This window comes from Meleagris gallopavo, chromosome 8 (genome assembly GCF_905368555.1).
Source record: "Meleagris gallopavo chromosome 8, MGAL_WU_HG_1.1, whole genome shotgun sequence".
NCBI lineage: Eukaryota > Metazoa > Chordata > Aves > Galliformes > Phasianidae > Meleagris > Meleagris gallopavo.
This window is the reverse complement of record NC_139411.1, coordinates 20291240-20314509: the sequence shown is the minus strand read 5'-3', so window position 1 is coordinate 20314509 and position 23270 is coordinate 20291240. Positions and strand designations below refer to the sequence as shown.

Genomic DNA, 23270 nt, shown 5'->3' with positions numbered 1-23270 from the left:
CTGCATCTCACGTGGGTTAAGATGTATGACTGCAACTTTATTATCCAGGCTGCAGAAATCAGCAGGTGTTTGGCAGTGTCATATGATTGTAACCTCGTTAATAGTTACTTGCACAAAACAAATTATAAATAGAGGCTGTGCCTTTTTAGCTTTGATATTTTCATGCGTGAGGTTTACATAGCTGTGTGCTACAAGAGGTTTAGTTTAGCTCATGTTCTTATTCTGTAAACGTTGGGTTCTTGTTTATTCAAAAACTGAGCTAAATTAATGTTCAAATTTATGACCTAGATTTTACATAATGAATGGTACCTTTTAATATTTAGATTACATTATTGGACTTGTAGGTTCTTGTTATATAACGAATACCTTTTAGTTATTTGGTGTGTGCTGTGTTTTCTAAGTTTAAAAATACTTTTGTTCTTTTTGGCAGGACATGATCGATACATTACTGCCTAAAGTGTTGCCTGCAATAGTTGAAGGTCTCCAAGATCTGGATGATGATGTCCGAGCTGTTGCTGCAGCATCTTTAGTACCAGTAGTGGAAAGCCTGGTCCACCTTCAGTCTCAGAAGGTAATTGAGCTGTTTTCCATCAATTCTGATCTAGAACTTCACTGAGCAAAGAAAATAACATGTAACAGTTAGCAGCTGAATATTTTCTTCTCTTTCTGTCTGACAACCTTTTCTCTTTATTTGTCCTAGGTACCTTTCATTCTTAATACATTATGGGACGCGCTCCTCGAGTTGGATGACTTGACGGCTTCCACAAACAGTATCATGATCCTTCTTTCTTCTCTTCTGACTTATCCTCAGGTCCGCAAATGCAGGTAACTTTTTAATCTGTATTACTTCATTATTCAATATAAATCTCAAGTTATTTTCAGATAGGAATAATGAAAATAGCGCTCAAATCACATGCCAAGGAGATACGTAATTTAAATCAGTATTTTAATTTTACTCTTGCTTTTCCTCAAAGGGAAGGTTAGGACAGTGCTCCTATAGTTTCATTTCATTAGTAGTGGGCCCAGAAATAATTAAAAGGTTGTAGACGTTGTTTATACGTGTCTTTTTGCTTCTCTGCTTTTAATTCCACTGGTTGTATTGGGTATTTTGTAAAACGTATTAACTGCACTTAAATGGTGATCCTTTCCACAATTTCTTAGCTGCTCCTTGTTGACAAATTCCAAACAAGCACACAAACTATTTACAGCAAAACAGCAATTATAACATTACTATTGGACATAAAGCTTGACTACTGAAACAGTTCAAAATAAGTGTGAACATGGAAACTTGAATCAATAGCACAAGTCTTTCTGTGACTGATAAAGGTAGATAAAGTGGTGGGTGAACTTGATTTCTGTTCCAAAATGAAAAAGAGGAGAAAAAATTGCCATATATAGTTACTGGAACATTCACTGGAGAAAGCAGAGGGGAGATGTTAAATATTTCTCATTACGTATGACAGTGAATAACGTTTGCCCCTTCTTCAAAGACAAGTTTTTTCCTTCCTTACTAACTCCTAATATTAAAGGCCTTTTTTTTATTTTCAAAATATAAGTTTGTTATTGCTAAAAGCAGTAATTGTTAGCTTTTTAGAACAAGAAAACAAATCCTTCTTTAAGTTTGAAGACGGTGTTGAGCTTCTGTCTATTCAGGATTTTCAAAGTAAAGGAATTGCATGGTAGCCTGTTCTTTCATCATACACATGGTAAACTCACAGCTGCTAAACTTAACACACCTTGCCTTTCACATTCTGAATGATTGTCATGTCCAAAGCTGGTTTCAGCACAAATACAAAATTAAGAATGCAGTTCTGCCACCAGCAAGCCCATCTGTAATTCATCATGCAGTATCAGTTGATGTCCAAGTTCATGCATAATAAATAAAATAACCTTGGATCTTAACTCATAAATACCTAATAATAAATTCCAAAGTAACAAAGGAGAAAGAATAATTTAGGAAACAACACAGTAAAAATACATGCTTAAATCAACTAGCGCTTCATACTATAAGGAAAAAAAACCAACAGTATTGTCATGAAAAATAATGATGCTAACTCAAATTACTTATAAAACGTTTAAGTTGTAGTAATATGATCCTTCACTTGAAATCACCTAATACATGCAATAATCTCTTTCTTCTAATTAACTGTGTTTTCATTTTTTCCTCTTCTTGCTGCCTCTCCATCACCCCTTCATGTACAAGTGTTCAGCAGTCACTCACAGTGTTGGTCCCACGTGTGTGGCCATTCTTGCATCATACTATATCCTCTGTACGAAAAGCAGCACTGGAAACATTATTCACACTGCTCTCTACCCAAGACCAGGTAAGAATTGAAGTTACTAGCATTTCGTTATGATGAATATTGGAATCTTTTCAATCATGATAATTATCGTTTCAGAGCTCTTCAACGTGGCTGACTCCAATTCTGCAAGACATGTTGAGACATATATTTCAGTTCTGTATCTTAGAAAGCAACCAAGAAATTCTGGATCTTATTCATAAGGTATTTGTGAGTTAGATGTATACTGTTTGTGTATTCACCTCTTCATATCCTCTGTGCTTTAGCACCAATAAAGAATAATCTGTTTGTGTCACATTTTGTAGTCTGGCTATGTGATGCATTAATACAGAGTGAAAGGAAATAGGATAGTTTCTACATATCTGATTTTATGTAAAAACACATATAAATCGGTCATGATTTACCCTGTTTCTTTCCCCAGGTATGGCTGGAACTGCTAAACAAAGCATCTGTTCAGTATGTGGTTGCAGCTGCTTGTCCATGGATGGGAGCTTGGCTCTGCTTAATGATGCAGCCATCTCATTTACCAATTGATTTAAACATGTTGCTAGAAGTAAAAACCAGATCAAAAGTAAGTGAAATATGACCTCGGTAAGTGTTGTGGGGAAAGTAGGAAAGTAATTAGCTGGTACAGTAATGGCCATGTTCTGAAAGTGTTAGAGGGGAGTAGAGTTGCGTTTCACAATGGTAAATATTACTTATCTTGTAGACCTTAATTCTGTAGAGAAAAATAGTTCTTCTGAAGTTATCCACTGGAATTCAGAGTATTATCATGTAGTATGCTCAATGTGCATCTTGTATTTCACAAGTATTTATGAGGTTCTATGTATCTGTAGTGATTTCCTCAAAATCTGGCTGTAGGATTGCGTCAAGTCTAAAAGCAGTGATTTATTTCTGAAGATTCTGAAAAAGATTTAATTTCTCCTTTGTGTTCCCTTAAAATGAAGTTTTTTCAGCTACATGTTGAGAGTTAATATTAATATTCAGGTAAAGGAACCATATCTTTCATTTAATTGCGCCATAGAGTATTACTGGAGAGGTGGCTTAGAATGGGTAACTGCTTTCAGGAGTCTGCTATCCAAGAAACATTTTAAGTTAGTCCACTTTTTTCAGGGAATGATGGGTACTGGAAATGTTATGGAATGTAAATTCATCTTTTCTATTACGAACACATTTATTTTAAAACCTCTCTCAACTTCATTCCATAGGAAAAGGCAGCTGCTAAACTGCGTCAAGGTCAAACCCAGAACAAGGAAGTAATTCAGGAATATATTGCTGGGGCAGACAGCATTGCAGAAGATCCAGCAACCAGGGATTACGTTGTCATGCGAGCTCGGATGATGGCAGCAAAGTAAGTTTACTGGAAAACTGAAAAAATATTTACAAGCAGCTTATCTTTTTTGTTAAAGTGTTTCTGTTAAAATCTAATTTTGTAAATTGCTTTGTCATCTTCAGTTTGAATGATTAATTGACAAGTGATCATAACATTGAAGCAAATGTTCTTTCTCCTTTTGTCAGGTTGCTGGGAGCACTTTGTTGCTGTATTTGTGACCCCGGTGTAAATACTGTTACTCAAGAAATAAAGCCAGCTGAATCATTAGCTCAGCTACTGCTCTTCCACTTGAATTCTAAATCTGCCTTGCAGAGGATTAGTGTTGCATTAGTAATCTGTGAGTGGGCAGCCTTGCAAAAGGTAGGATGTTTCTGCAGCAAAAATAAATTTGACTTACTAACTTAATCCATAGCTCATCATCTGCTACTTCAGCTTGAAATAAAATTTCAGTAGATAAGCTAAAATACCAAAATCTTGATAGCTAGACAATGGGGGAGTAAATTATGCTACTTAAGTAGTTAAATGCCAACTGTCAGAACTGTGAATCAGTAAATACATCCACATTTCTTCTACAAATTGATCTATTTGAGATGCATGTTATCTGTGTCAACTTTGCTTCTAGCATAAACGTCTTCTCTGTGTTCCACTGTCATTCCAGTTCTTAGTGACAGACTGAACATTTTGTTCATAATCTTTAATATTTTGAGTTTAAAATATTAATGGGCTCTCTGGTACCTTAATTTCTGTATTTGGATTCTGTTGTTCATTACTCAAAACTGAACAGAAGAAATCTTGATGACTCAAAAATACGAAATATCTGTTTTGTCTTTTCTTTTACAGGAATGTAGAACTGTGGCGATTTGTGTGCAACCTTGTTTACTTGGGGTGCTTTCTGAACACCTCTATTATGATGAAATTGCTGTTCCTTTTACACGAATGCAGAATGAATGTAAACAGCTTATTTCATTGTTAGCTGATGCACACATTGACATTGGAAACAGAATAAACTGCAGCGTATTTACAATAGATCAAGCCAATGATCTGGTAAGTAGAGACATGCCTGCTCTTCATCCAAATCTGTTCTTGTCTTGCTGTACATATTGAGCACAGTTATTACACAGACAGCAACTCGTAGAAATCGTGTGGTAGCTTTATACTTCGTTTGACATAAGATGTGTAACACATATACATACACACACACCACCTCCCTCCATGATGTTTATCAACTGTTTAAAAAATGAACTAGAATCCAATGTAAGCGCTTAGTGGAGAAAAAATTTTCAATGTTCTGATTCCTGGTGATAGATGCACTACTGAAATCTACACAGAAGAAAAAAGAATGCAAGTGCAAATGCTTAAAACCACTGTCAAAAGACTTGCAAATAAACGTGTAAGTTCATGCGAAGAGCTTTTTAAAAAAATATTCTGTGTAAAAGATGGAATCTTTTCTATGAGAGACCCCTAAATTAAAGGCACCTTTAATGGGAGAGGTGTGTAGGTCTGCTGAAGAGAACAAAAGAAGGTTAGGATTTGTATCACTATGGCCACCATTAGACTACAGAAAGATGTTGGATGTTCAAAGTCTTAGATGGTAATATTTTGGTAGTAGCTTAACTTGGAAATCTCAACATATTCTTAAAGTTATAGAAGATTGCGTATATGGGTTGAAGGGATTTTGGCAGCCAGTCTAAACTGAATAGATTCCCAAGGAAAAGCTAGACAGAATCATAAGAGCTTTTGTTTAAGTAAAGGAGTTTTCATATACCTCAACTTTCTACTCTTCAGTCTAGCAATACAGCTGCTTGACTGCTGCATGCTTATGCCGAAGATACCCATTTTGGATTTAAAGATTTCATAAGATGCATACCACAACTATTTGCTTTCTTTTGTAGCTGTCTAAATATATGCATCGTGCTCTTTTTTTGTAGAATGGTTCTCCATGCATTAGATATAAAAATGCTGTGCTTCTACCTATATACTTTTTCTGTGTCCCTTGGTCATTCCCTAAATCAAGGTCATGTGTAGTACTTGACATATCTGTATCACTTCATAGTTGAAAGTCTTGAACATTTAGAAGTAAAAAACAATTAAAAATAAGCGCAAAAAAAGAAACACAAAAAAACACCAAAACACTCTCTCAAAAGTTACCATTTTTCATTCTACATTTTTCACCTACTTCAGAGTCGTGTCCTATCTGTAGAATAAGGTCAGTGTTCCCATGATTTCTTGTACTTTGCAGTCTGTTTCCTGTGACAAATTTTAGCAACAGTAGTTGGCTGTCTGGGGGGGGGATATGGGAAATATGGCATGTGCTGCCACCTACTACGTTGTGTTGACTTTTTCCTTAAGTTTTACATCATCCTGCATTACCTCAAAAGAAAATCATAGAACTTGCTCATGCGCAGAGCCCTGCACGTCCTTTCTGGCCTATTGTATTTCTTATAGGTAGACTTAAAATATCTGGATATATTTGGTGAACATAGGATACCTTCTGGGAATTATCTAAATTCTTCTAGATTTGGGAGTAAACAGAACTGAAATGTTCTTAATATGCCCAATTTTCCACTTAACCTGGAGTTCAAGATTCCAGACCCTGTTTTATAGCACTTCCTGTAATTTGCTGGTAAAAATGGAGATTTTTTGTGGAATGTTGGAAGTGGCTCATGCTCTGCCATGAAAACCACATTGTTCAGTTTGTTCCCTTTTTATAGTAAATAAAATAATTTGTAACTTCATCTCTTCTTCATTAGGTTACTTCTGTTTTTAATGAAGTGACATCATCTTTTACTCTGAATCCTGAAATTCTACAACAGTTGGATAGTAAACGACAACAAGTCCAAATGACTGTTACAGAAACAAATCAAGAGTGGCAAGTGCTGCATCTGCGAGTTCATACTTTTGCTGCATGTGCAGTTGTGAATTTGCAGCAACTGCCAGAAAAATTAAATCCTGTTATAAAGCCTTTAATGGAAGCTATCAGAAAAGAGGAGAATACGCTAGTACAAAACTATGTGGCTTCATGCATAGCAAAATTACTTCAGCAGTGTACAACAAGGTCTCCTTGTCCCAACTCCAAGATAATAAAAAATCTCTGCAACTCCCTCTGTGTGGATCCACATCTCACCCCACTAGCAGCATGTCCTGCACAGCCTCAGAGTGGCAATGAAAATTCAAAAGGTATGCTATGTAGAACTGCTAGGATCTGTGCTTATCTCTGAACTGCTAAAATGAGTATTTGAGTGAATCTTGCTTTCAGTATATTAAAATGCCAGCAACAATCTTTTATTTATTAGTAATTACTTCATTCAGGTATCTTGCAGTTCCACACAGTGTATAGATTAATGTAATATACCTTAGCTCCAGTTTTTAGTTACTTACTGTTCGCCTATCATTATCAGTTTCTAATCCATGTCATGAAGCTTTTCATTGAAATGGAATCAGTTTTGAAACCAGAAAGTAGCTTGTCAGAAAGAAGGAGAAAAAGTCTGACTTGTGTTATGTTCTGTAGACTAATTGTAAGGTGACAACAGATGAGGACAATGTTTGAAGTTAACAAAAAGTCTTGTGCTTGCTGTGGACGTGGAGTTTCTTAAAGTGACTGTCCACTGCTAAAAATGTGTGGATTTAATGAGCAATGCAAATTGAAACCTTGCTATTTATAAAATCTTTAGCCAAATTTCAGGTTTGACCATTAGAGATTTTTACTTCCTTTTAACGTGTACTCCTTCATCTCAGAGTAGAATAATACATTCACATCCAATCCAAAATTATGATGATTAGCCTAAGTAGAAACATCAAGAAATTCAAAGATACTCATCTGCACTCTGTTTCATGATAAAAGTCTTGAATTATTTTCAAAGGGTAAAAAGTTCTAGTCTTTAGGACATTATGCTGGTTTTTACTTGATTTGTTTCTTGCTGAATAAGAGTTAATCTGGCAGTACACATGTTAGATTTCCTTGCCAAGTCTCTAATACACTCTTAACAAAGTAACTCTTCTCTACACTTAAATTATTTCCATCCCTGAGAGCAATGACACCTACCTATGGTTTTCAAAGCACTTTGAGATCTGCAGATGATTTGTAAGTGGCTATCACTTCCACCCACGTTTTGAACCATAGCTTAAATTGTTTTCAGCTATTCTCTCTTCTCCCTTAGGACCCAACTCTGACAAAGATGGGATGCATCATACAGTTACTAAGCACAGGGGAATAATTACACTGTACAGACACCAGAAAGCTGCTTTCGCCATCACGAGTCGAAGAGGTCCTGCTCCTAAAGCTCCCAAAGCCCCAATTGCAGACCTCCCCACTGGCAGCAGTGGAAGCATTCCTACAGAACTTGATGAGGTAAAATTATAAATGCAAATTTTTCAATTTGTATGCCCAGTCCTCCTCTTTATTAGTTTGAACACACTGAAATCAATAGTGCTACAAAAAGGTTGCCCAGGATCCTTACCCCAGGAGAATTAAGTAAAAAATATGATTCTGTGAGACAAGCAGCCTATGTTAATTAATGGTGATGATAATATCTTCAATCTTCTGTGTGTTGTTAAGCAAATTAATTCTTCTGAAAAACCTTACATTTGGCAGGGTATTGGTATCTCAATATAAATCCATGCAAATGGATTTTCCTAAATAGAGCTGTGATTATGTCCTGTTACTCACATCAAGTTTTGATTATTTTGATACACAGCAGAAACTCTGCAGCATGAAAAACTGTTTAAAATTCAGCTGCGTTTAGGATGTACACCTGAGTTCCACGCTTGATGCGCTAAACCTTTTTTGTTATCCTTTTATTCTTAAAAAGCTACCAAAGTATTTAATGTGATGCTAGTCAGAACTGTACTTACTGAACAGCATTGTGTATTTTATTTTTAATTGTTAAGTGGTTTGTATCAGTTTCACTCTCTGAAGAGGGTGGGAGCAGGAGAAGGAGTTAATAACAAATACAGTACTGCTTTTGGAAAGTTGTGCTGACACGTTGCTGTTACTGGTGTCCTCTATGTTGGCAATACCTTTAGTTTTAGAATTGGAATCAATTGGAAAACTTAGTGCTAAAATGCCCTGTCAGTAAAAGCCACATTCCCAAATTTATAGAAAATAAGCTGCTATAAAAGACTTGCCTTTTTTTTTAACCTGCAAAAAAGAATAAATAATTTGTAAAGAAAAAAACAAACACACGGATGTGTGGGAAGTAGCCACCATCAAAATCAGTTGCCTATGTAATGATGGGAACTTCCTTAAAAATAATCATCATTCAGAGAAATCAAGTGTGGTTGTGTGAGTGATGTTTTTGCTTTATGAGTGTTTTTTGTTGTTGTCTAACATAAATAACAAAGTAATCTTACAGTTTAGTGCCTGCACAGCAAGTTTTCATACAACTTCTGAATGTGAAAATAACCTTTCTGAAGTTGACATTATATAACTAATGTGACAGCACTTCTACAGAATATTATGCATGTCTGTTTACAAAATACAGAAACCTTTGTTTTCATCATTGTTTACATTTGTTTAGTGAATTAAGCTTGTTTGAAACAAGATGCGCTTCATCCTGTCTTTACTACTTCATTAAAAATTCTTCAATTCCAGGCTCAGAAGCCGTATGTTGTTCAGAGAAGAGGAGCTGAGTTTGCCTTATCTACAATAGCTAAACATTTTGGTGCTGAAATGGCAAAGGGATTGCCTCATCTCTGGGATGCTATGGTTGGCTCATTAAGGAACAATATTCACATAAATAATTTTGGTAATTATACTTAAAATTAAAGTTGGAGGACCAGTAGAATGGGGACAGCATGTTAATCTGAAATTGAACCCCTTTTCTGTTTTTAACAGATCGAAAGTCCTTGCTGGAAAAAGGAGATGCTCCTGCCCAGGAGTTAGTAAACTCTTTACAGGTTTTTGAAATAACAGCAGCCTCAATGGATATTCAGCTTCATCCTCTGGTAATGAAGTTCAAAAACAGCTTTTTGTATGAAGCACTTCAGTCTGTTCATTGACATCATTTTAGATCTTTGTTTTGTACAGCTTCTTTTTAGGTTTTTCTAAAATGGGACAGGTTTTCTAATTGGGACCAGCCTGGGACAAATTTGCAGGCCGGAAGGATTTGTTAACCTGCATCTATAATCTGTAATGATTCTTTATAAAGAGTTCTGAGTGCTTAGTACTGTATTTTTTCCAGTGTTAAAACACCTCTTTAATTTAAAAGTTTTATTTTAAAGCTTGCACTTTTACTAAAGTAGCAAATATTTTGTTACTCTGAATGTTCATTGTAGTGGGGAATAATAATTGTTAAAAGTTGAATTGTATTTTTCTTCTGAAAAAAATTTTCAGTTCTGCACAGTGAAGTCATGTGAAGAAACCAGTTTAAGCACTTTTGTGGAGGCAACAATGGTTTAAACATTCTTTACTTTAAAATAATTCAATATTTTTTAATAGCTCATAGTAACTTCCTTTTTTTTTTTTTTTTTTTTCCCCCTACCCTCTATTCAGTTAATTGAGCATTTGCCTCATCTTTGTATGTGCCTTCAACATCCTAGCACTGCAGTGAGACACATGGCTGCTCGCTGTGTAGGTGTTATGAGCAAAATAGCTACCATGGAAACAATGAATATATTTCTGGAGCAAGTTCTACCGTGGCTGGGAGCAATAGATGACAACACCAAACAAGAAGGTGCAATTGAAGCGCTTGCATGTATCCTTGATTGAGTACTCAAAAATGCAGAAGCCTTTCTTCAGCTGCAAAATTTAGAGGAACAAAAACCATTGCCTAAAAATAATGGGAAAGGGACTGAGATAGAATGTTAAGTTCTTTTTCTCCTGTAGATAACAAATGTAAGAACTTTATTTCCATTATTTATACTTCATTATTTTTAGTCTCTATTATTATTAGTCTTCATTATTTATCAAGTGAAGTTTTGGTGGAAGCAGTTCAATATTCTAAAGAATGCTGAATGTGGAAAACCACATTACCCTCCGAGAACAAGCTTAAAAAAATGAACTGAAAAATAATAAGGAAGTTAACGTTTAGCGTTACCAAAATGCACCAAGTACTGGAATTCCCTGGGGTGGCCCTAAGGGTAGTTGGGCAGATCAGACAATTTTTTTTCGTTCCTTTGTTAGTAGAAATCTTGTTCATCTGAAGTAATTTATTAATAACTTGTATGTGAAACTGCCAGGTGGATAATGATGTCAGACAATGCTGAACATGTAAACACTATTTCCTTAATAGACGATTCAGGTGTAATGGAACAGCTAGACGTAGGTATTGTTCCATACATTGTTCTTCTGGTAGTTCCAGTTCTGGGTAGAATGAGCGATCAGACAGACAGTGTACGTTTCATGGCTACTCAGTGCTTCGCAACACTAATTAGACTAATGCCTCTTGAGGTAAGTTGAAATTCTAAGTATAATGAGAATATGAACTGTTTTGTCTCCACTTTTCCATCAGCTACAAAGCCCAAGCATCTGGTTCATTAAATGCTGAATAAATAACTGTATTTTAGAAATTCAGTCCAGATCAGACAACTGGTGATATATTCTTTATAATGTAAAGTGAGAAAAACGAAGCCCTTTGCTAGCATTTTCTAAATCAGTGTTAAAATAAAAATTGTCTCTACAGGAAGTTTAGTTCATCTGTGTACACAAAGTTAAAGTGCATATGTTAATTTGGTGTGTAAAGCAGCTTAGAAGTTGTATGTTTGTTCTCCTGGATATGGTGATTGCCACTCTGATGTGGGAGAGAAGTTTAAAAAAAAAAAAAAAGTTTTTACCTCAACCCATGAGTTCTACTATTTACTAGGATATGTATATGTTATATACATATGCTGTACACATGTATATGCATTTGTATCTATATGTGAATGTACTATACACATTTGTATATATATGAAGGTGTATATGTATGTGAAGGTATATATAAATGAATGCATGTAATGTGTAATGCACAAGCAATTGCTCACCACCTCCTGACCAATGCCCAGCTAGCCCCTCAAACAGGGGAAGAGACAGATGGACTCTCACCCTCTTCAAAACTCTCCACATTATGTCAGATGGTATGGAATATCCCTTTGGCCAGTTTAAGTCAGCTGTTCTAATTCTTTTCCCTTCCAGCTTCCTGGGATGGTCTTGGCTCTGTACAACACTGCTTAGCAGCAACTGTAAACATCAGGGTGTTATCAACATTGTTTTTCTCGTAGAACCAAAAATATAGCATCATAACAAACATGCTGAACTAAATAATTCCATCCCTTCTGAAACTAAGATGCTCTTCTAAACAGAAGAAAACAAATTCCACAGCTTTTGGCAAAATGAGTATTATCCAGCGGTAATTAAGCAGTAATTTGCTTCTGTTTATCACTCTTCCTGAAACTTGCAGACCTCCAACATGTTTTAACATTGCACTTCACAGCTTCCAAGTAACTGATTTTCACCACCAGATGGTAATAGAAGACAGTTGAGAATTCATATGCCCTTTTTTAAATGAAAAAGTATTACTAGCTTAATAGGTTTCGTATCTGTTATTGTCTTGATTTTTAATTTAGTGTAATAGAACCTTAAAATCTGATAATAAGAAACTGCCTTGGAAGGAGCACTTCGTGTATGCTTACACTGAAATGTTCAAATTGAAAATGAGCACAGCAGAACTGAATTTCTAGGGAAACGAGCTGACTGGTGTGCTGCTGTTCATTCCAGCACACAGTTCTCTTCATATCCATGTAAATACAGTACTTTGGAATACATGTAGGTTACATTTTTTAAAGCTGTGTTAATTTAGTGAGTACCTCTTCAAAATGTAGAACACTTGTTTTATTACTTACTTAAATAAAGAACTTCCTTAATATGAATTGATTAATAGATAAGGAGATTCGGTATCAGATTTTGTGTATTAAATATACAAGCTTAGTCATATGAAGTAGATTAATAATGAGAGAAAATACTGGTATTGTTTTGAGAGGCAGTCTTCTGAATGCTAATGATTTTAAATGTGAGGCCAAAGAAGGAATTTAAATTAATAACTGTATGGGGTTGAAGTCAGTAGAAACAGAGCAGTGAGTAGAATATGGAAGTAAATTTTTTTTTATGGTGAGATACTTGACTTAAGGAATCTTAATTCAACCTCAAAAACAAAAAAAAGTTCAGTAATTGTGGAGTTTTGATAAAGTTGATGTGCTTGCTTTAATTTTCTTTATCCTTTCTGTTTATTTCCACAATTTGGCTTCCTTTTAGGAGATGCTTGTTCTTGTTTGTCACTTAGCAAAAGAAATTAAATATTAAAAGCCGACCTGTAAAATTCCCTGGATTTATTTTATATAAAGTTGAAAAGATTGCAGATCTTTGCCATCTGTTTATTTAAAATATCCAAGCTAATATGAGGTTTTATTTCATCAGTGTGAGAGTTAAGTACCACAGCCCTAACATTGCTGCTTTAAAAATACTATTTTAGGCAGGTATACCAGATCCACCAAACATGTCCGAAGAATTAATTCGAATGAAAGCTAAAGAACGCCACTTTCTGGAACAATTGTTAGATGGAAAAAAATTGGAAAACTATAAAATTCCAGTACCAATCAAAGCAGAGCTGAGGAAATACCAGCAGGTGAGAGCTTGTACTTCTTTAACAAGAATGGTAATTTCCAGTCTGGTAGGGTTTTATGGGAAGGTTGTTTGGGTGTTAGGTATGTTGTTTTGTGTTTTTGTTTGTTTGTATTTTGTTAGCTTTGTTAAATTATAATTATTTTCTTATTAGTTGAGCAATGTGCATTTTTGACTCTTGGGTGAGGAAGACCAAATTAAGCAATATATATACTAATTTATACTAATTTATACTAATTCAATTTATACTAATTCCTTTTTTTTTTCCTTCCTCCTTACGTATTTTTCTCAGTGGCCAATGAGGTCTGCCTTGCTAAGGCTGTCTGCAGCAGCTTGCTACTGCAAGGCCAGGCTTCATTATAATGTTTGGCTACTTTATGTTTCTACCTCTTTCTCCCCTCTGATTTGAGTGAATCTAGCAGATGCATTTATGGGGATCTCTTTTTAGACTTATGGACACTAAGCACTTGTTAGATGCACCAGTTAGTTGCACTTGCACTTAGGAGTTTGCATGTGTACGTAAGCAGTGTGGGGTGGGAAGATGAACTCATCATTTTGCAGTGACAGTAATGGAATACACGGCTATTTTAAGGAAGCTTAGCTAGCCAAAGGCTGCTTTTTTTTTTTTTTTTATACTTCTGAGGTATTTCTTCATTTTCTGATTTCAGGATGGAGTGAACTGGCTGGCATTTCTCAATAAATACAAACTTCATGGAATTCTTTGTGATGATATGGGCTTAGGGAAAACTTTACAGTCCATTTGTATTCTTGCAGGTGATCATTGCCTCAGGTGAGCTTAAATGTTCTATCATGAGGACTTGAACAAGTTTTATTTATGGTTATGATTTCTTATCCTGGGCAACCAGGTGTAGGTGGTCTGGCTTGAGCTGGGGGTTGGACCAGATGACCCTTCCTTCTAGAGGTCCCTTCCAACCTCAACTATTCTGTGATTCTGTTTTTTAAAATACAACAGCAAAAACAAAAAAAATCACAGAATAAAACCTCCACCACCTCCAGGAGAGGAAAAACAACAACAAAATTTTGTTTTGATATTCTTAAAGGGCTCAAGAATATGCAAGAACAAAACTGGTAGACAGTGTCCCCCTTCCCTCGTTGGTGGTATGTCCTCCTACACTCACAGGACACTGGGTGGATGAAGTGGGAAAATTTTGCTCCAAAGAATATCTTAATCCTTTGCACTATACAGGACCTCCTACTGAGAGAGCAAGGTAATGCGCTTTGCACTTTATATTTATGATTTAGGCACAGTAAAATATCATACCAAATTCTGCAGTTCACTTGATTACTGAAACAGAGTTTGTGATCATGGTAAAACGTATGGTGGTACTTCTAAGGCTGCAATAATATAAAGGGACACTTCAGTTACGATGTCTTTTTTTTTCCTGAAGATTACAATATCAGGTGAAAAGGCACAATCTCATAGTGGCTTCGTATGATGTTGTGAGAAATGACATTGATTTCTTCAGGTAAGAATTGCTTTGTTTTCTGAGGTTTTAATAACTTAGAATATTAAATACTACTTAAGTCTATGTTCTTATTTTCTAGAAATATTAAGTTTAATTACTGCATTCTTGATGAAGGCCATGTAATAAAAAATGGAAAAACAAAACTGTCAAAAGCAGTAAAACAGCTGACTGCCAATTACAGGATAATTCTTTCTGGGACACCAATTCAGGTAACTGCTGTCCTTTTTTCTAAGGAGCTTGGTGAGTAGTAGAAATGAGCATTTTGCATTCTGTTTTATTGTATGGCTGATCAGAGTTCTCTCGTTCCAAGTACATGCTGTAAAATAAGCTTTTTATTAGTAAGTGCTTGAAAGTAAATCTTCTTTTCCATTATGCCTACATATAGAGCCACGATAGTGTGGGTTTCAAAGACTCTCTACCACTTGTTAAGGTAGGGGGCAGGAAAAGAGCATTTACTAATGCCTCAAGTGAAGTTAACAGGAATCTTGATTTAAAGAACTCCACAGTTTGAGCTCTGTCCTAATGATTTATGTCTGGAATATCCATCCCATCTAAGACTGAGACCAGTGGAATCTCCTAGATTTTGTTGTGCATAACTGAGGATGTGGCTTACGACATCAGATACTGTAGAAAATCCGCTTAAGTGTTGAAGATTATGTAATTTAAACTGATGAAAGAGCCCCTGGGTTTCAGGAGTTCAGAATTGTGTTGAACCTTTGGAATATTCTCCTGGAAGCATTAAGTATGTATGGAAGTGTTCCTGATAACTTGGAACAATTCATTACTTCTGAAAGGAATTTAACAACTGTTTCTTTTATGTTCAGAACAACGTCTTAGAGTTGTGGTCATTGTTTGACTTCCTTATGCCAGGATTTTTGGGTACTGAACGCCAATTTGCAGCTCGTTATGGCAAACCAATACTGGCAAGTAGAGATGCCCGAAGCTCCAGTCGTGAACAAGAAGCTGGTGAGGATCAAAATCTTAAGGGTTGTGGGTTTTTTTTTTTCCTTTCAAACAGGAACTTCTGAAGTGCAGTCAATTCCAACTTAAGAGTGTTGGTTTTTTGGGTGGTGGGTTTTTTGTTTTTCTCTGTGTTCTGAATGTTTTGAATTATTTGTATTTAACAACTGTTTATATGGGCTGATGGGGAAATGGTTTTAAACAGATAGAATCATAGAATTGCTCAGGTTGGAGGCATCCATGGCCAGGCTGGATGTGGCTCTGGGCAGCCTGGTCTGTTGGCTGGCGACCATACACATAGCAGGGGGTTGAAACTAGATGATCATTGTGGTTCTTTTCAATCCAGGCCATTCTATGATTCTCTTTTCTACAAAATTTAACTTGTTTCCATTCCCTTCCCCTTCACTAGGGGTTCTTGCAATGGAAGCACTGCACCGCCAAGTTCTGCCATTCTTGCTAAGGAGAATGAAAGAGGATGTACTGCAAGATCTTCCACCCAAAATTATTCAAGATTATTACTGTGTTCTCAGTCCCTTACAGGTATGTTAAAGAAGTCAGCTGGAAGCTTAGGTTGTGTTCATTTGTTTTTTTTTTTGTTTGTTTTACAGCATAGAGATAAGAACAAGCAGTTCTGTATTACAACGTCAATTTTATATCAGCTCTTGACATTCTCTGAAGCCACAAGACTAAAAAAAAATCCTAGTAATATTGATATGTACGTGCAGTCCAGTAGACTGCACTTTACCTTAATTTCTGGCTTAGTTCTACAAGAACAATTTGTCGGCATCTGTAGCTTTTTCTTAACAAATACTTTACAAGCTGAAAGAAATTCACTTGCAAGTGATTACACTATTAATGTTGATCTTCTGCTACCTATAAAATAGCTTTCCTTGTTTTCCAATAGTTTAGAACCTGAACTTGAAATTAAATTTGGAAAAATGTTATTTCCTTTTTTGTGAGGAAAATGCATACTCATTCTTTTGTCTGGAACATGCTCTACAGGTTCAGCTTTATGAAGACTTTGCCAAGTCTCGTGCCAAATGTGACATTGATGAAACAGTTTCTTCAATTTCACTACGTGAAGAAACTGAAAAACCAAAGCTCAAAGCTACAGGTCATGTATTTCAGGTATAATTTATTTTCCAATTTTCACTAACTTGTTCACTTATTTATGGTAATTATACTTGTGTTTAATTAAAACTGAAAAAATTATTATGGTTAACTTAAACTTGTATGCCTATAGTTGTGTAAGTGAAATATTTAGAATTTTTTATTAATTTGCCTGGAAGATGATGTATAGCTATTATGCTTAAATTATGTTACAGTGTATTAACAGTGATGTAAATATGACTTCAAATTGTTTTTAATAATATTTACTCTACTATCATTCAGATTTTGTGGATCTTACATTATGCTATCAACCAAAAATGATTATCGAGAGTACAAAACATTAAGTTAGTACCCTCTAGTTCTATCATTTACACTGCAAAATTAAGATTGCAAAGCATGAACCAAACAGTTACCTTAAGGTTAGACGGGAAGGTTCATTGTCTTACAGAACTGCAAATTAAGCTTTAGTTATCTAGAAGCAATAATTCTCAAAGGGTTCTGCTCAGCTCCTATGCCTCTCACCTGTTCTCTGCTCTCATAGATGTAGAAAACGGTCATCTTTGTAACAAGAACCAAGATCATTATGGCCCTAACAGTAACAGATGCAGTCTAAAATATAGGTTTTCTTAATCAAAAAGGGTAAATTTAATTAAATGAAAATATACCAGTCTAACTTGTGGAATACGGCTAAGTGGCTTCTATACAGCTGTGACTACATTGTTACTAACAGTTTCTTTGAACTAAATTGAATTAAAGGCATTGCAATATTTACGGAAGCTATGCAACCATCCAGCACTAGTGCTAACAACCCAGCATCCAGAATATAAAAGAATTACAGAGCAACTTGCAGCTCATAATTCATCCCTTCGAGATATCCAACATGCACCTAAGCTTTCTGCTTTAAAACAAGTAAGTAGACTTATGTGTTGTGCCTTAATGTGTCTCTATGCTATGGTTTATGATTTTAAGATCCCATCAATCTGAAAACTGATCTTAAAATGTGAGTTAAGTAACAGATAAAATAGAGTCCAGGGGTTTCTTTTTAAAGTTTATGCCCTATTTTGCTGTTTAGACAAGAAAACCCAAAATTGGAAGTGGAACAGAAAGTAATGAGTTTTACATTAAATTTTGCTGCCTTGTAAGAAACTGTAGTTATTTTCTGTTTCTTACTCTTGGCCTTCTCATTGCAGCTTTATTCTGATTTACTATACTGGAGGTTATTAGTTTGATAAAATTAGGTTGTGTTAAAGACTTCAAATTCTACTATAAATAAAGAAAAATGAAGAAAACGAATATTCTGATGAATCTTGAAAACTTGTAGTTTGTCTATAGAATAGACTTTTCTCTGTCATCTGAATAGCTGTCACAGACTTCCTTTGTAGTTTATTGGGTTTCTCTTCTACTTTTGGTAGTCTATCCATATCAGAATTTACATGGGATCTACTGTCACTTTGATATGCTTTAATTTAATGCTCTTCTACTTAAAGCTGCTGCTAGATTGTGGTTTGGGAAATGGTGGATCTTCAGAGAGTGGTACAGAAGCTGTTGTGGCCCAACACAGGATACTTATCTTCTGTCAACTTAAGAGCATGCTGGACATAGTAGAGCATGACCTTCTCAGACCTCAGTTACCTTCAGTCACCTATTTACGATTAGATGGTAGCATACCTGCTGGCCAGAGGCATTCCATTGTTTCACAGTAAGCATATTCATTCATGACTGATATAAAGACAACTGCAGTGAGTTATTTATGGTCTGTAACTGACACCTCATTGTACTGCAAGGCCATCACTGTCTAACTTATATTTAAAAGAAGTTAAAAATAAAAATGCCATCATTTCCGCCTGTGAAAGCGTATGTGAATAGCTAGAGTCTGCATCAGAACTTAAGTACTGCCTTTAAAGTAATTGGATGACTTTTTAAAAACAACGTTGAGGAAGAAAATTGCTAATATCTATTCTTTCTCTATAACCTGAGTAAAGACATCAAATTGCAGTCAAAACAAAAGTATGTGGTTACCCTTATAACAACTGGCACATGAAAACAAATGCATAAATTAGCAAATGACCTTGGTGTTCTATGCTATCCTTTCTGTATATCACCTGGAGATTATTACAGTTTTATGAAGAACCCTAAGAGACTTGGGATATAGAAAATTGGCATATGGGAATGTAAGAGCTATGTTTTACTTCATACTTAATATGGCTCTTTCCTGTATTAATAGAAGTAAAACCAAACCCCAACATTACTGGCATGTGTTAATATAGGAAAAAGGTCTATCTTAATTTTAATATCAGGGATAGAAGTTGGAAAACAATTTTAAGGAGATGTATAACTTTGCTTATGCCTGTATTTACTTGGATGACTTGCTCAACTTATTTAACCTAGGACCAACAGTACAAATACTTTTATTGCTAGTGGGTAGATGTCTTAGATACTGCAAGTTTTATTTCATTTTATTAGTAATTAGTAATAAATTACTCCATTTTTTTAATTATTCAGTGTTAGATCAACAGAAGAACCTCAGGCAGCTGAGGTTCATATTTCCATCCTTAAAATGTGGAAGCTATGCTTAACTTCCTTTTTTTTTTTTTCAGGTTTAACAATGACCCATCTATAGATGTTCTGTTGCTCACCACTCATGTTGGTGGATTGGGACTTAACTTAACAGGGGCAGATACAGTAGTGTTTGTGGAACATGACTGGAACCCAATGAGAGACCTGCAAGCCATGGACCGGGCACACCGTATTGGACAGGTGAAAAACTCTTCATTTTCCCATATTTTTTCGTGCTGAGCTCCTGTTTCTTCAGATTTGGATAAGATTAACATTGTAGCACACAAAGTGATTTCTAGGGATTTCCACCTAGTTTTCAGTCACTGCTTTCTTACAAATGTCAGATGTTGAAGGGTCTACCTTCATATCCCTTCCCCAACTTTGTATGATCCCCTTTTCCATACTGAGCTGCTGAGAAGCATCCAGAGAGAGAATCATCTTTTAGTGGAGGAACAAATGCAACAAAAAGAAGGTACTAAAGGGAAGCCACATAGAATTGTCCTTCTCTGATGCCTGGACAGGGAACAAGTGACTAGTTGTTACAGTCTCTACAGTTATGACAAACAGCAACATTCCTAACTGCCTCAGCACAGATATTGCAGATGCCTCTACTGTGTGCTAGCATAGCTGTGTACTCATTCTTTTCTCTTAATAGCAGTCAAACTTATAAAATTACCCAAGAGTATACCAAACTACTTCCCAGCCATCCTTGACAGATAGTAAAAGATCACACTTTCTTGAATACTGAAGCTGTTATTTTTCTTCTTTTAGCTAACTGTTGTTTTTACTCTTTCAGAAACGTGTTGTTAATGTGTATCGCCTGATAACCAGGGGAACTCTAGAGGAGAAGATTATGGGTCTTCAGAAGTTCAAAATGAACATTGCTAATACAGTGATCAGCCAAGAAAACGCAAGCCTACAGAGCATGGGAACAGAACAGCTTCTTGATCTCTTCACTCTTGACAAGGTAAAGGAACATTTTTTAGAAATAGCTACCAAAACCAGAAGAAAGCTGGGGAAAAGCTTGGAATTGCAGAACTTCAGATGAACACTTAAAGTGGAATAATGAATAGCAGATAACTCTGAAAAACAGGAGGAAGGCATTTTCCCAAATTAATCATAGAATGGCTTAGGTTGGAAGGGACCTTGAAGTCCGTTCAGTTCCAACCTCCCTGCCATGGGCAGGGTTGCCACCCACTAGATCAGGCTGCCCAGGGCCTCATCCACACAGGCCTTGAATGCTTCTAGGGATGAGGCATCCGCAGTTCCTCTGAATCCTCACCTCGCTCTGAATAAAGACTTTGTCTGAAATTTAACTTAAGACTTCCCTCCTTTACTTTAAAGCCATTCCTGCTTATCCAATCACTATCAGACTGTGTAAAAAAATTGCTTCCTTCCTGCTTATAAGCTCCCCTCAAGTATTGGAAAACCACAATGAGGTCTCCCTGGAGACTTCTCCAAGTTAAACAAGCCCAGCTTCTGTATCCTTTCTTGATAGGAAAGGTGCTCCAGCACTCTGATAATCTTTGTGGACCTCTTCTGGAATTGCTCCAACATTTCCAATCATCAGACTTAAAGAATTTTTTTTAGGAATAATTTGTAAAGGAAAACTAAGAATACATGCTTATGATCAGTAGATATTCCTGAAAACATTCTTCTCTATTATTTTTTGGAAGGATGGAAAAACTGAAAAACCTGATACCTCTACCTCTGCTGGGAAAGCATCAATGAAGTCAGTGCTCGAAAACCTTGGAGAACTGTGGGATCAAGAACAGTATGACACTGAATACAGCCTCGAAAACTTTATGCATTCATTAAAGTAACCATCATATATTTGTAACACAACTGCTGCTAGTTCACAATTTTTTCTGCTGATATTCAGCAAACTTCAAAGCATATATAGTGAACCTTTAGCTTAATGTGTAAATAGACTTATTGAAGAATCTTCAAAAGGCTGACACTGAGTAGTGTTACCTGTCTCACTGGGGAGTTATTCTGTCTTAAACATTTGCACTGTATAGAATAACTTTAAATGTAAGCATTGTGAGGTGGTTTGAATCTTACTTGTTCCAAATGGCTGCAAATTCTTAACTTGGTAGAAGAATAAAACAAAGCAGGTTTTTACAAATGTTATCAAGTGTTACTTCTGTTTGAAGTAAGTCCACTATTATTTCTTTCTGTATCTGTAGTAGTTCTGTACAGTTGTTTCAGTGAGAACTTTAGGTTGTTCCGTGTACATTTTTCTTTTAAACACAACTTGCTTTTATCATGTATTAAAAGAATTCAACTTAAACTTTCATTCAGATCATTTCAGAACTTGTATCACCTGAGGCAAAGCCTAGAAGCCTTGAAAGTACAGAGTAATTAAATGGCACTAGGTATGTGCACCCACCTTTGTATATTGAGTATAAATACACTCTTCAGTCTTTTGACACCATCTTGAGAGAACAGCCAACTTGAACTTTTTAATGTAATGAGTTATACTAAATACAGGTAATGGTCTATTTGAGGCCATTTTTGCATCCTTTTAGGAGGGGTGTACTTTTTTTAATTTATCTATAAGGCTAGAATATAGCCACTCGGAGAGATGCATGTATTCAGTATGTTTCAATCCTATATATTTTTTTGTAACTAAAAAGAAAATAAATATACAGACATTTTCCAGAAGTAGATTTTACACTGTCTAGGATTTTAAAATCCATGCTAAAGTGACTGTTTACTAAATTGATGCATGATTTAAAGCTTCTTAAAGGAATAGGACAGATTTTTTTCTTTAGGAAAACATATACATAGAAATACCTACATCCAGTTTGAGGGACTTGAATAGTTAAGATCATGTAATAAAGATAGTAAAGGATTTAATAGAAGTGAGTGAGAATAATACGGCTGTATGTTAAGCAGCTTTTTATAAAAGGGAGGCAGTAGCAAAGGTGCATTTCTAGATGTGCATATGTACCAGTATATGCACTTTTATAAATATTAAATTATAGATAACTTACAGCAGACAGCAGTTGTCTGAATACAAAAAAAAAAATATATGTATAAATATAAAACCTAAGGTTTGTAGCTTGCTGTGTGCTTAAGCATCAGAGCTTAAAAACCACCAGAGACCTCAACTATGTAAAATAAGATTGTTTTAAAACTATATAAATCAAGACTGTTCTGCAGCATTGGAGATGAATTAATGTCACATTTCAATAGTTATGAACTGCCATACTGTAACTAAATTAGCATTCCATGAAAATAAAACTGGGAATATGTAACTTGTATGTTGTGTATGTGCATGTTTGTTTTTTTCTGTACAGATGACTTTCGCTGTGGCTGAATAGACAAAAAAGCCAAAACAGTAAGGGTTTTTGGAATCATAGCATTACATTCATTTTAACTGCATGCTTCACACACTATTTTTGTTGTGCTTCTAACTCTAATATTTAAGGAGGAGAGACAGAGAAACTGAATACTAGGTACTTTAAGATAAACTAGTGCAGTAATCTCATGGCAGTGCCCAGAAATAATAACGTACTAGGTTCTTTATTAGTCATACTACTATGTTTTTCAGCAGGACTTTATTAGTTGCAGTAGAAGTAAACTGTTCAGTTCCTGCAGTGTTCTTGGTGGGGGGAAAAGACAACAAAAGACTATAAAATAGTTATTTATCCTCCTGAAGTTGCAATCATAATACTTTTAACAACGTTTCTCTTGGATGCGATATTAAAAAAAAAAACATAGCATTTACCATGACCTGGTTTGGACTGCAGAGGGTTCAGAGTAAAAACTGGATTCACTTACAACAAAACTAAAGAAATAGGTTTCTGGAATGCCTTTAACTACACTCCACCTGCTTAATGGGTATACAGCTAGGATAGAATAGAAATAAAAGCTTCAAATATGTCAGCTTCTTAGCACTAAAACATTTTGCTCTACAGCTTTTC

At 35.6% G+C, this 23270-nt stretch overlaps 1 protein-coding gene across 2 annotated transcripts in view; it reads left to right on the top strand.

Moving 5' to 3' along the window:
* The window catches only part of BTAF1 (B-TFIID TATA-box binding protein associated factor 1), a 43553-nt gene extending 20946 nt beyond the window's left edge, over positions 1 to 22607 (top strand). Inside the window, exons 12-38 of one of the 2 annotated variants that reach the window (XM_085229364.1) lie at positions 431 to 571; positions 701 to 825; positions 2204 to 2324; positions 2400 to 2504; positions 2722 to 2871; positions 3509 to 3651; positions 3819 to 3993; positions 4474 to 4677; positions 6384 to 6810; positions 7791 to 7981; positions 9224 to 9377; positions 9467 to 9576; positions 10124 to 10325; positions 10872 to 11020; positions 13077 to 13229; positions 13894 to 14015; positions 14287 to 14454; positions 14635 to 14712; positions 14792 to 14921; positions 15537 to 15678; positions 16082 to 16212; positions 16675 to 16800; positions 17539 to 17691; positions 18270 to 18481; positions 19380 to 19539; positions 20135 to 20305; positions 21015 to 22607. In XM_085229364.1, coding sequence (XP_085085490.1) covers positions 431 to 571; positions 701 to 825; positions 2204 to 2324; positions 2400 to 2504; positions 2722 to 2871; positions 3509 to 3651; positions 3819 to 3993; positions 4474 to 4677; positions 6384 to 6810; positions 7791 to 7981; positions 9224 to 9377; positions 9467 to 9576; positions 10124 to 10325; positions 10872 to 11020; positions 13077 to 13229; positions 13894 to 14015; positions 14287 to 14454; positions 14635 to 14712; positions 14792 to 14921; positions 15537 to 15678; positions 16082 to 16212; positions 16675 to 16800; positions 17539 to 17691; positions 18270 to 18481; positions 19380 to 19539; positions 20135 to 20305; positions 21015 to 21161 — 4290 coding nt within the window. In that variant the 3' untranslated portion in view covers positions 21162 to 22607. Of the gene's footprint in view, positions 1 to 430; positions 572 to 700; positions 826 to 2203; positions 2325 to 2399; positions 2505 to 2721; positions 2872 to 3508; positions 3652 to 3818; positions 3994 to 4473; positions 4678 to 6383; positions 6811 to 7790; positions 7982 to 9223; positions 9378 to 9466; positions 9577 to 10123; positions 10326 to 10871; positions 11021 to 13076; positions 13230 to 13893; positions 14016 to 14286; positions 14455 to 14634; positions 14713 to 14791; positions 14922 to 15536; positions 15679 to 16081; positions 16213 to 16674; positions 16801 to 17538; positions 17692 to 18269; positions 18482 to 19379; positions 19540 to 20134; positions 20306 to 21014 lie in introns of those variants that run through there. The other variant, XR_014884692.1, reaches the window with a different exon arrangement.
* The last annotated feature ends 663 nt before the right edge of the window (positions 22608 to 23270 follow it).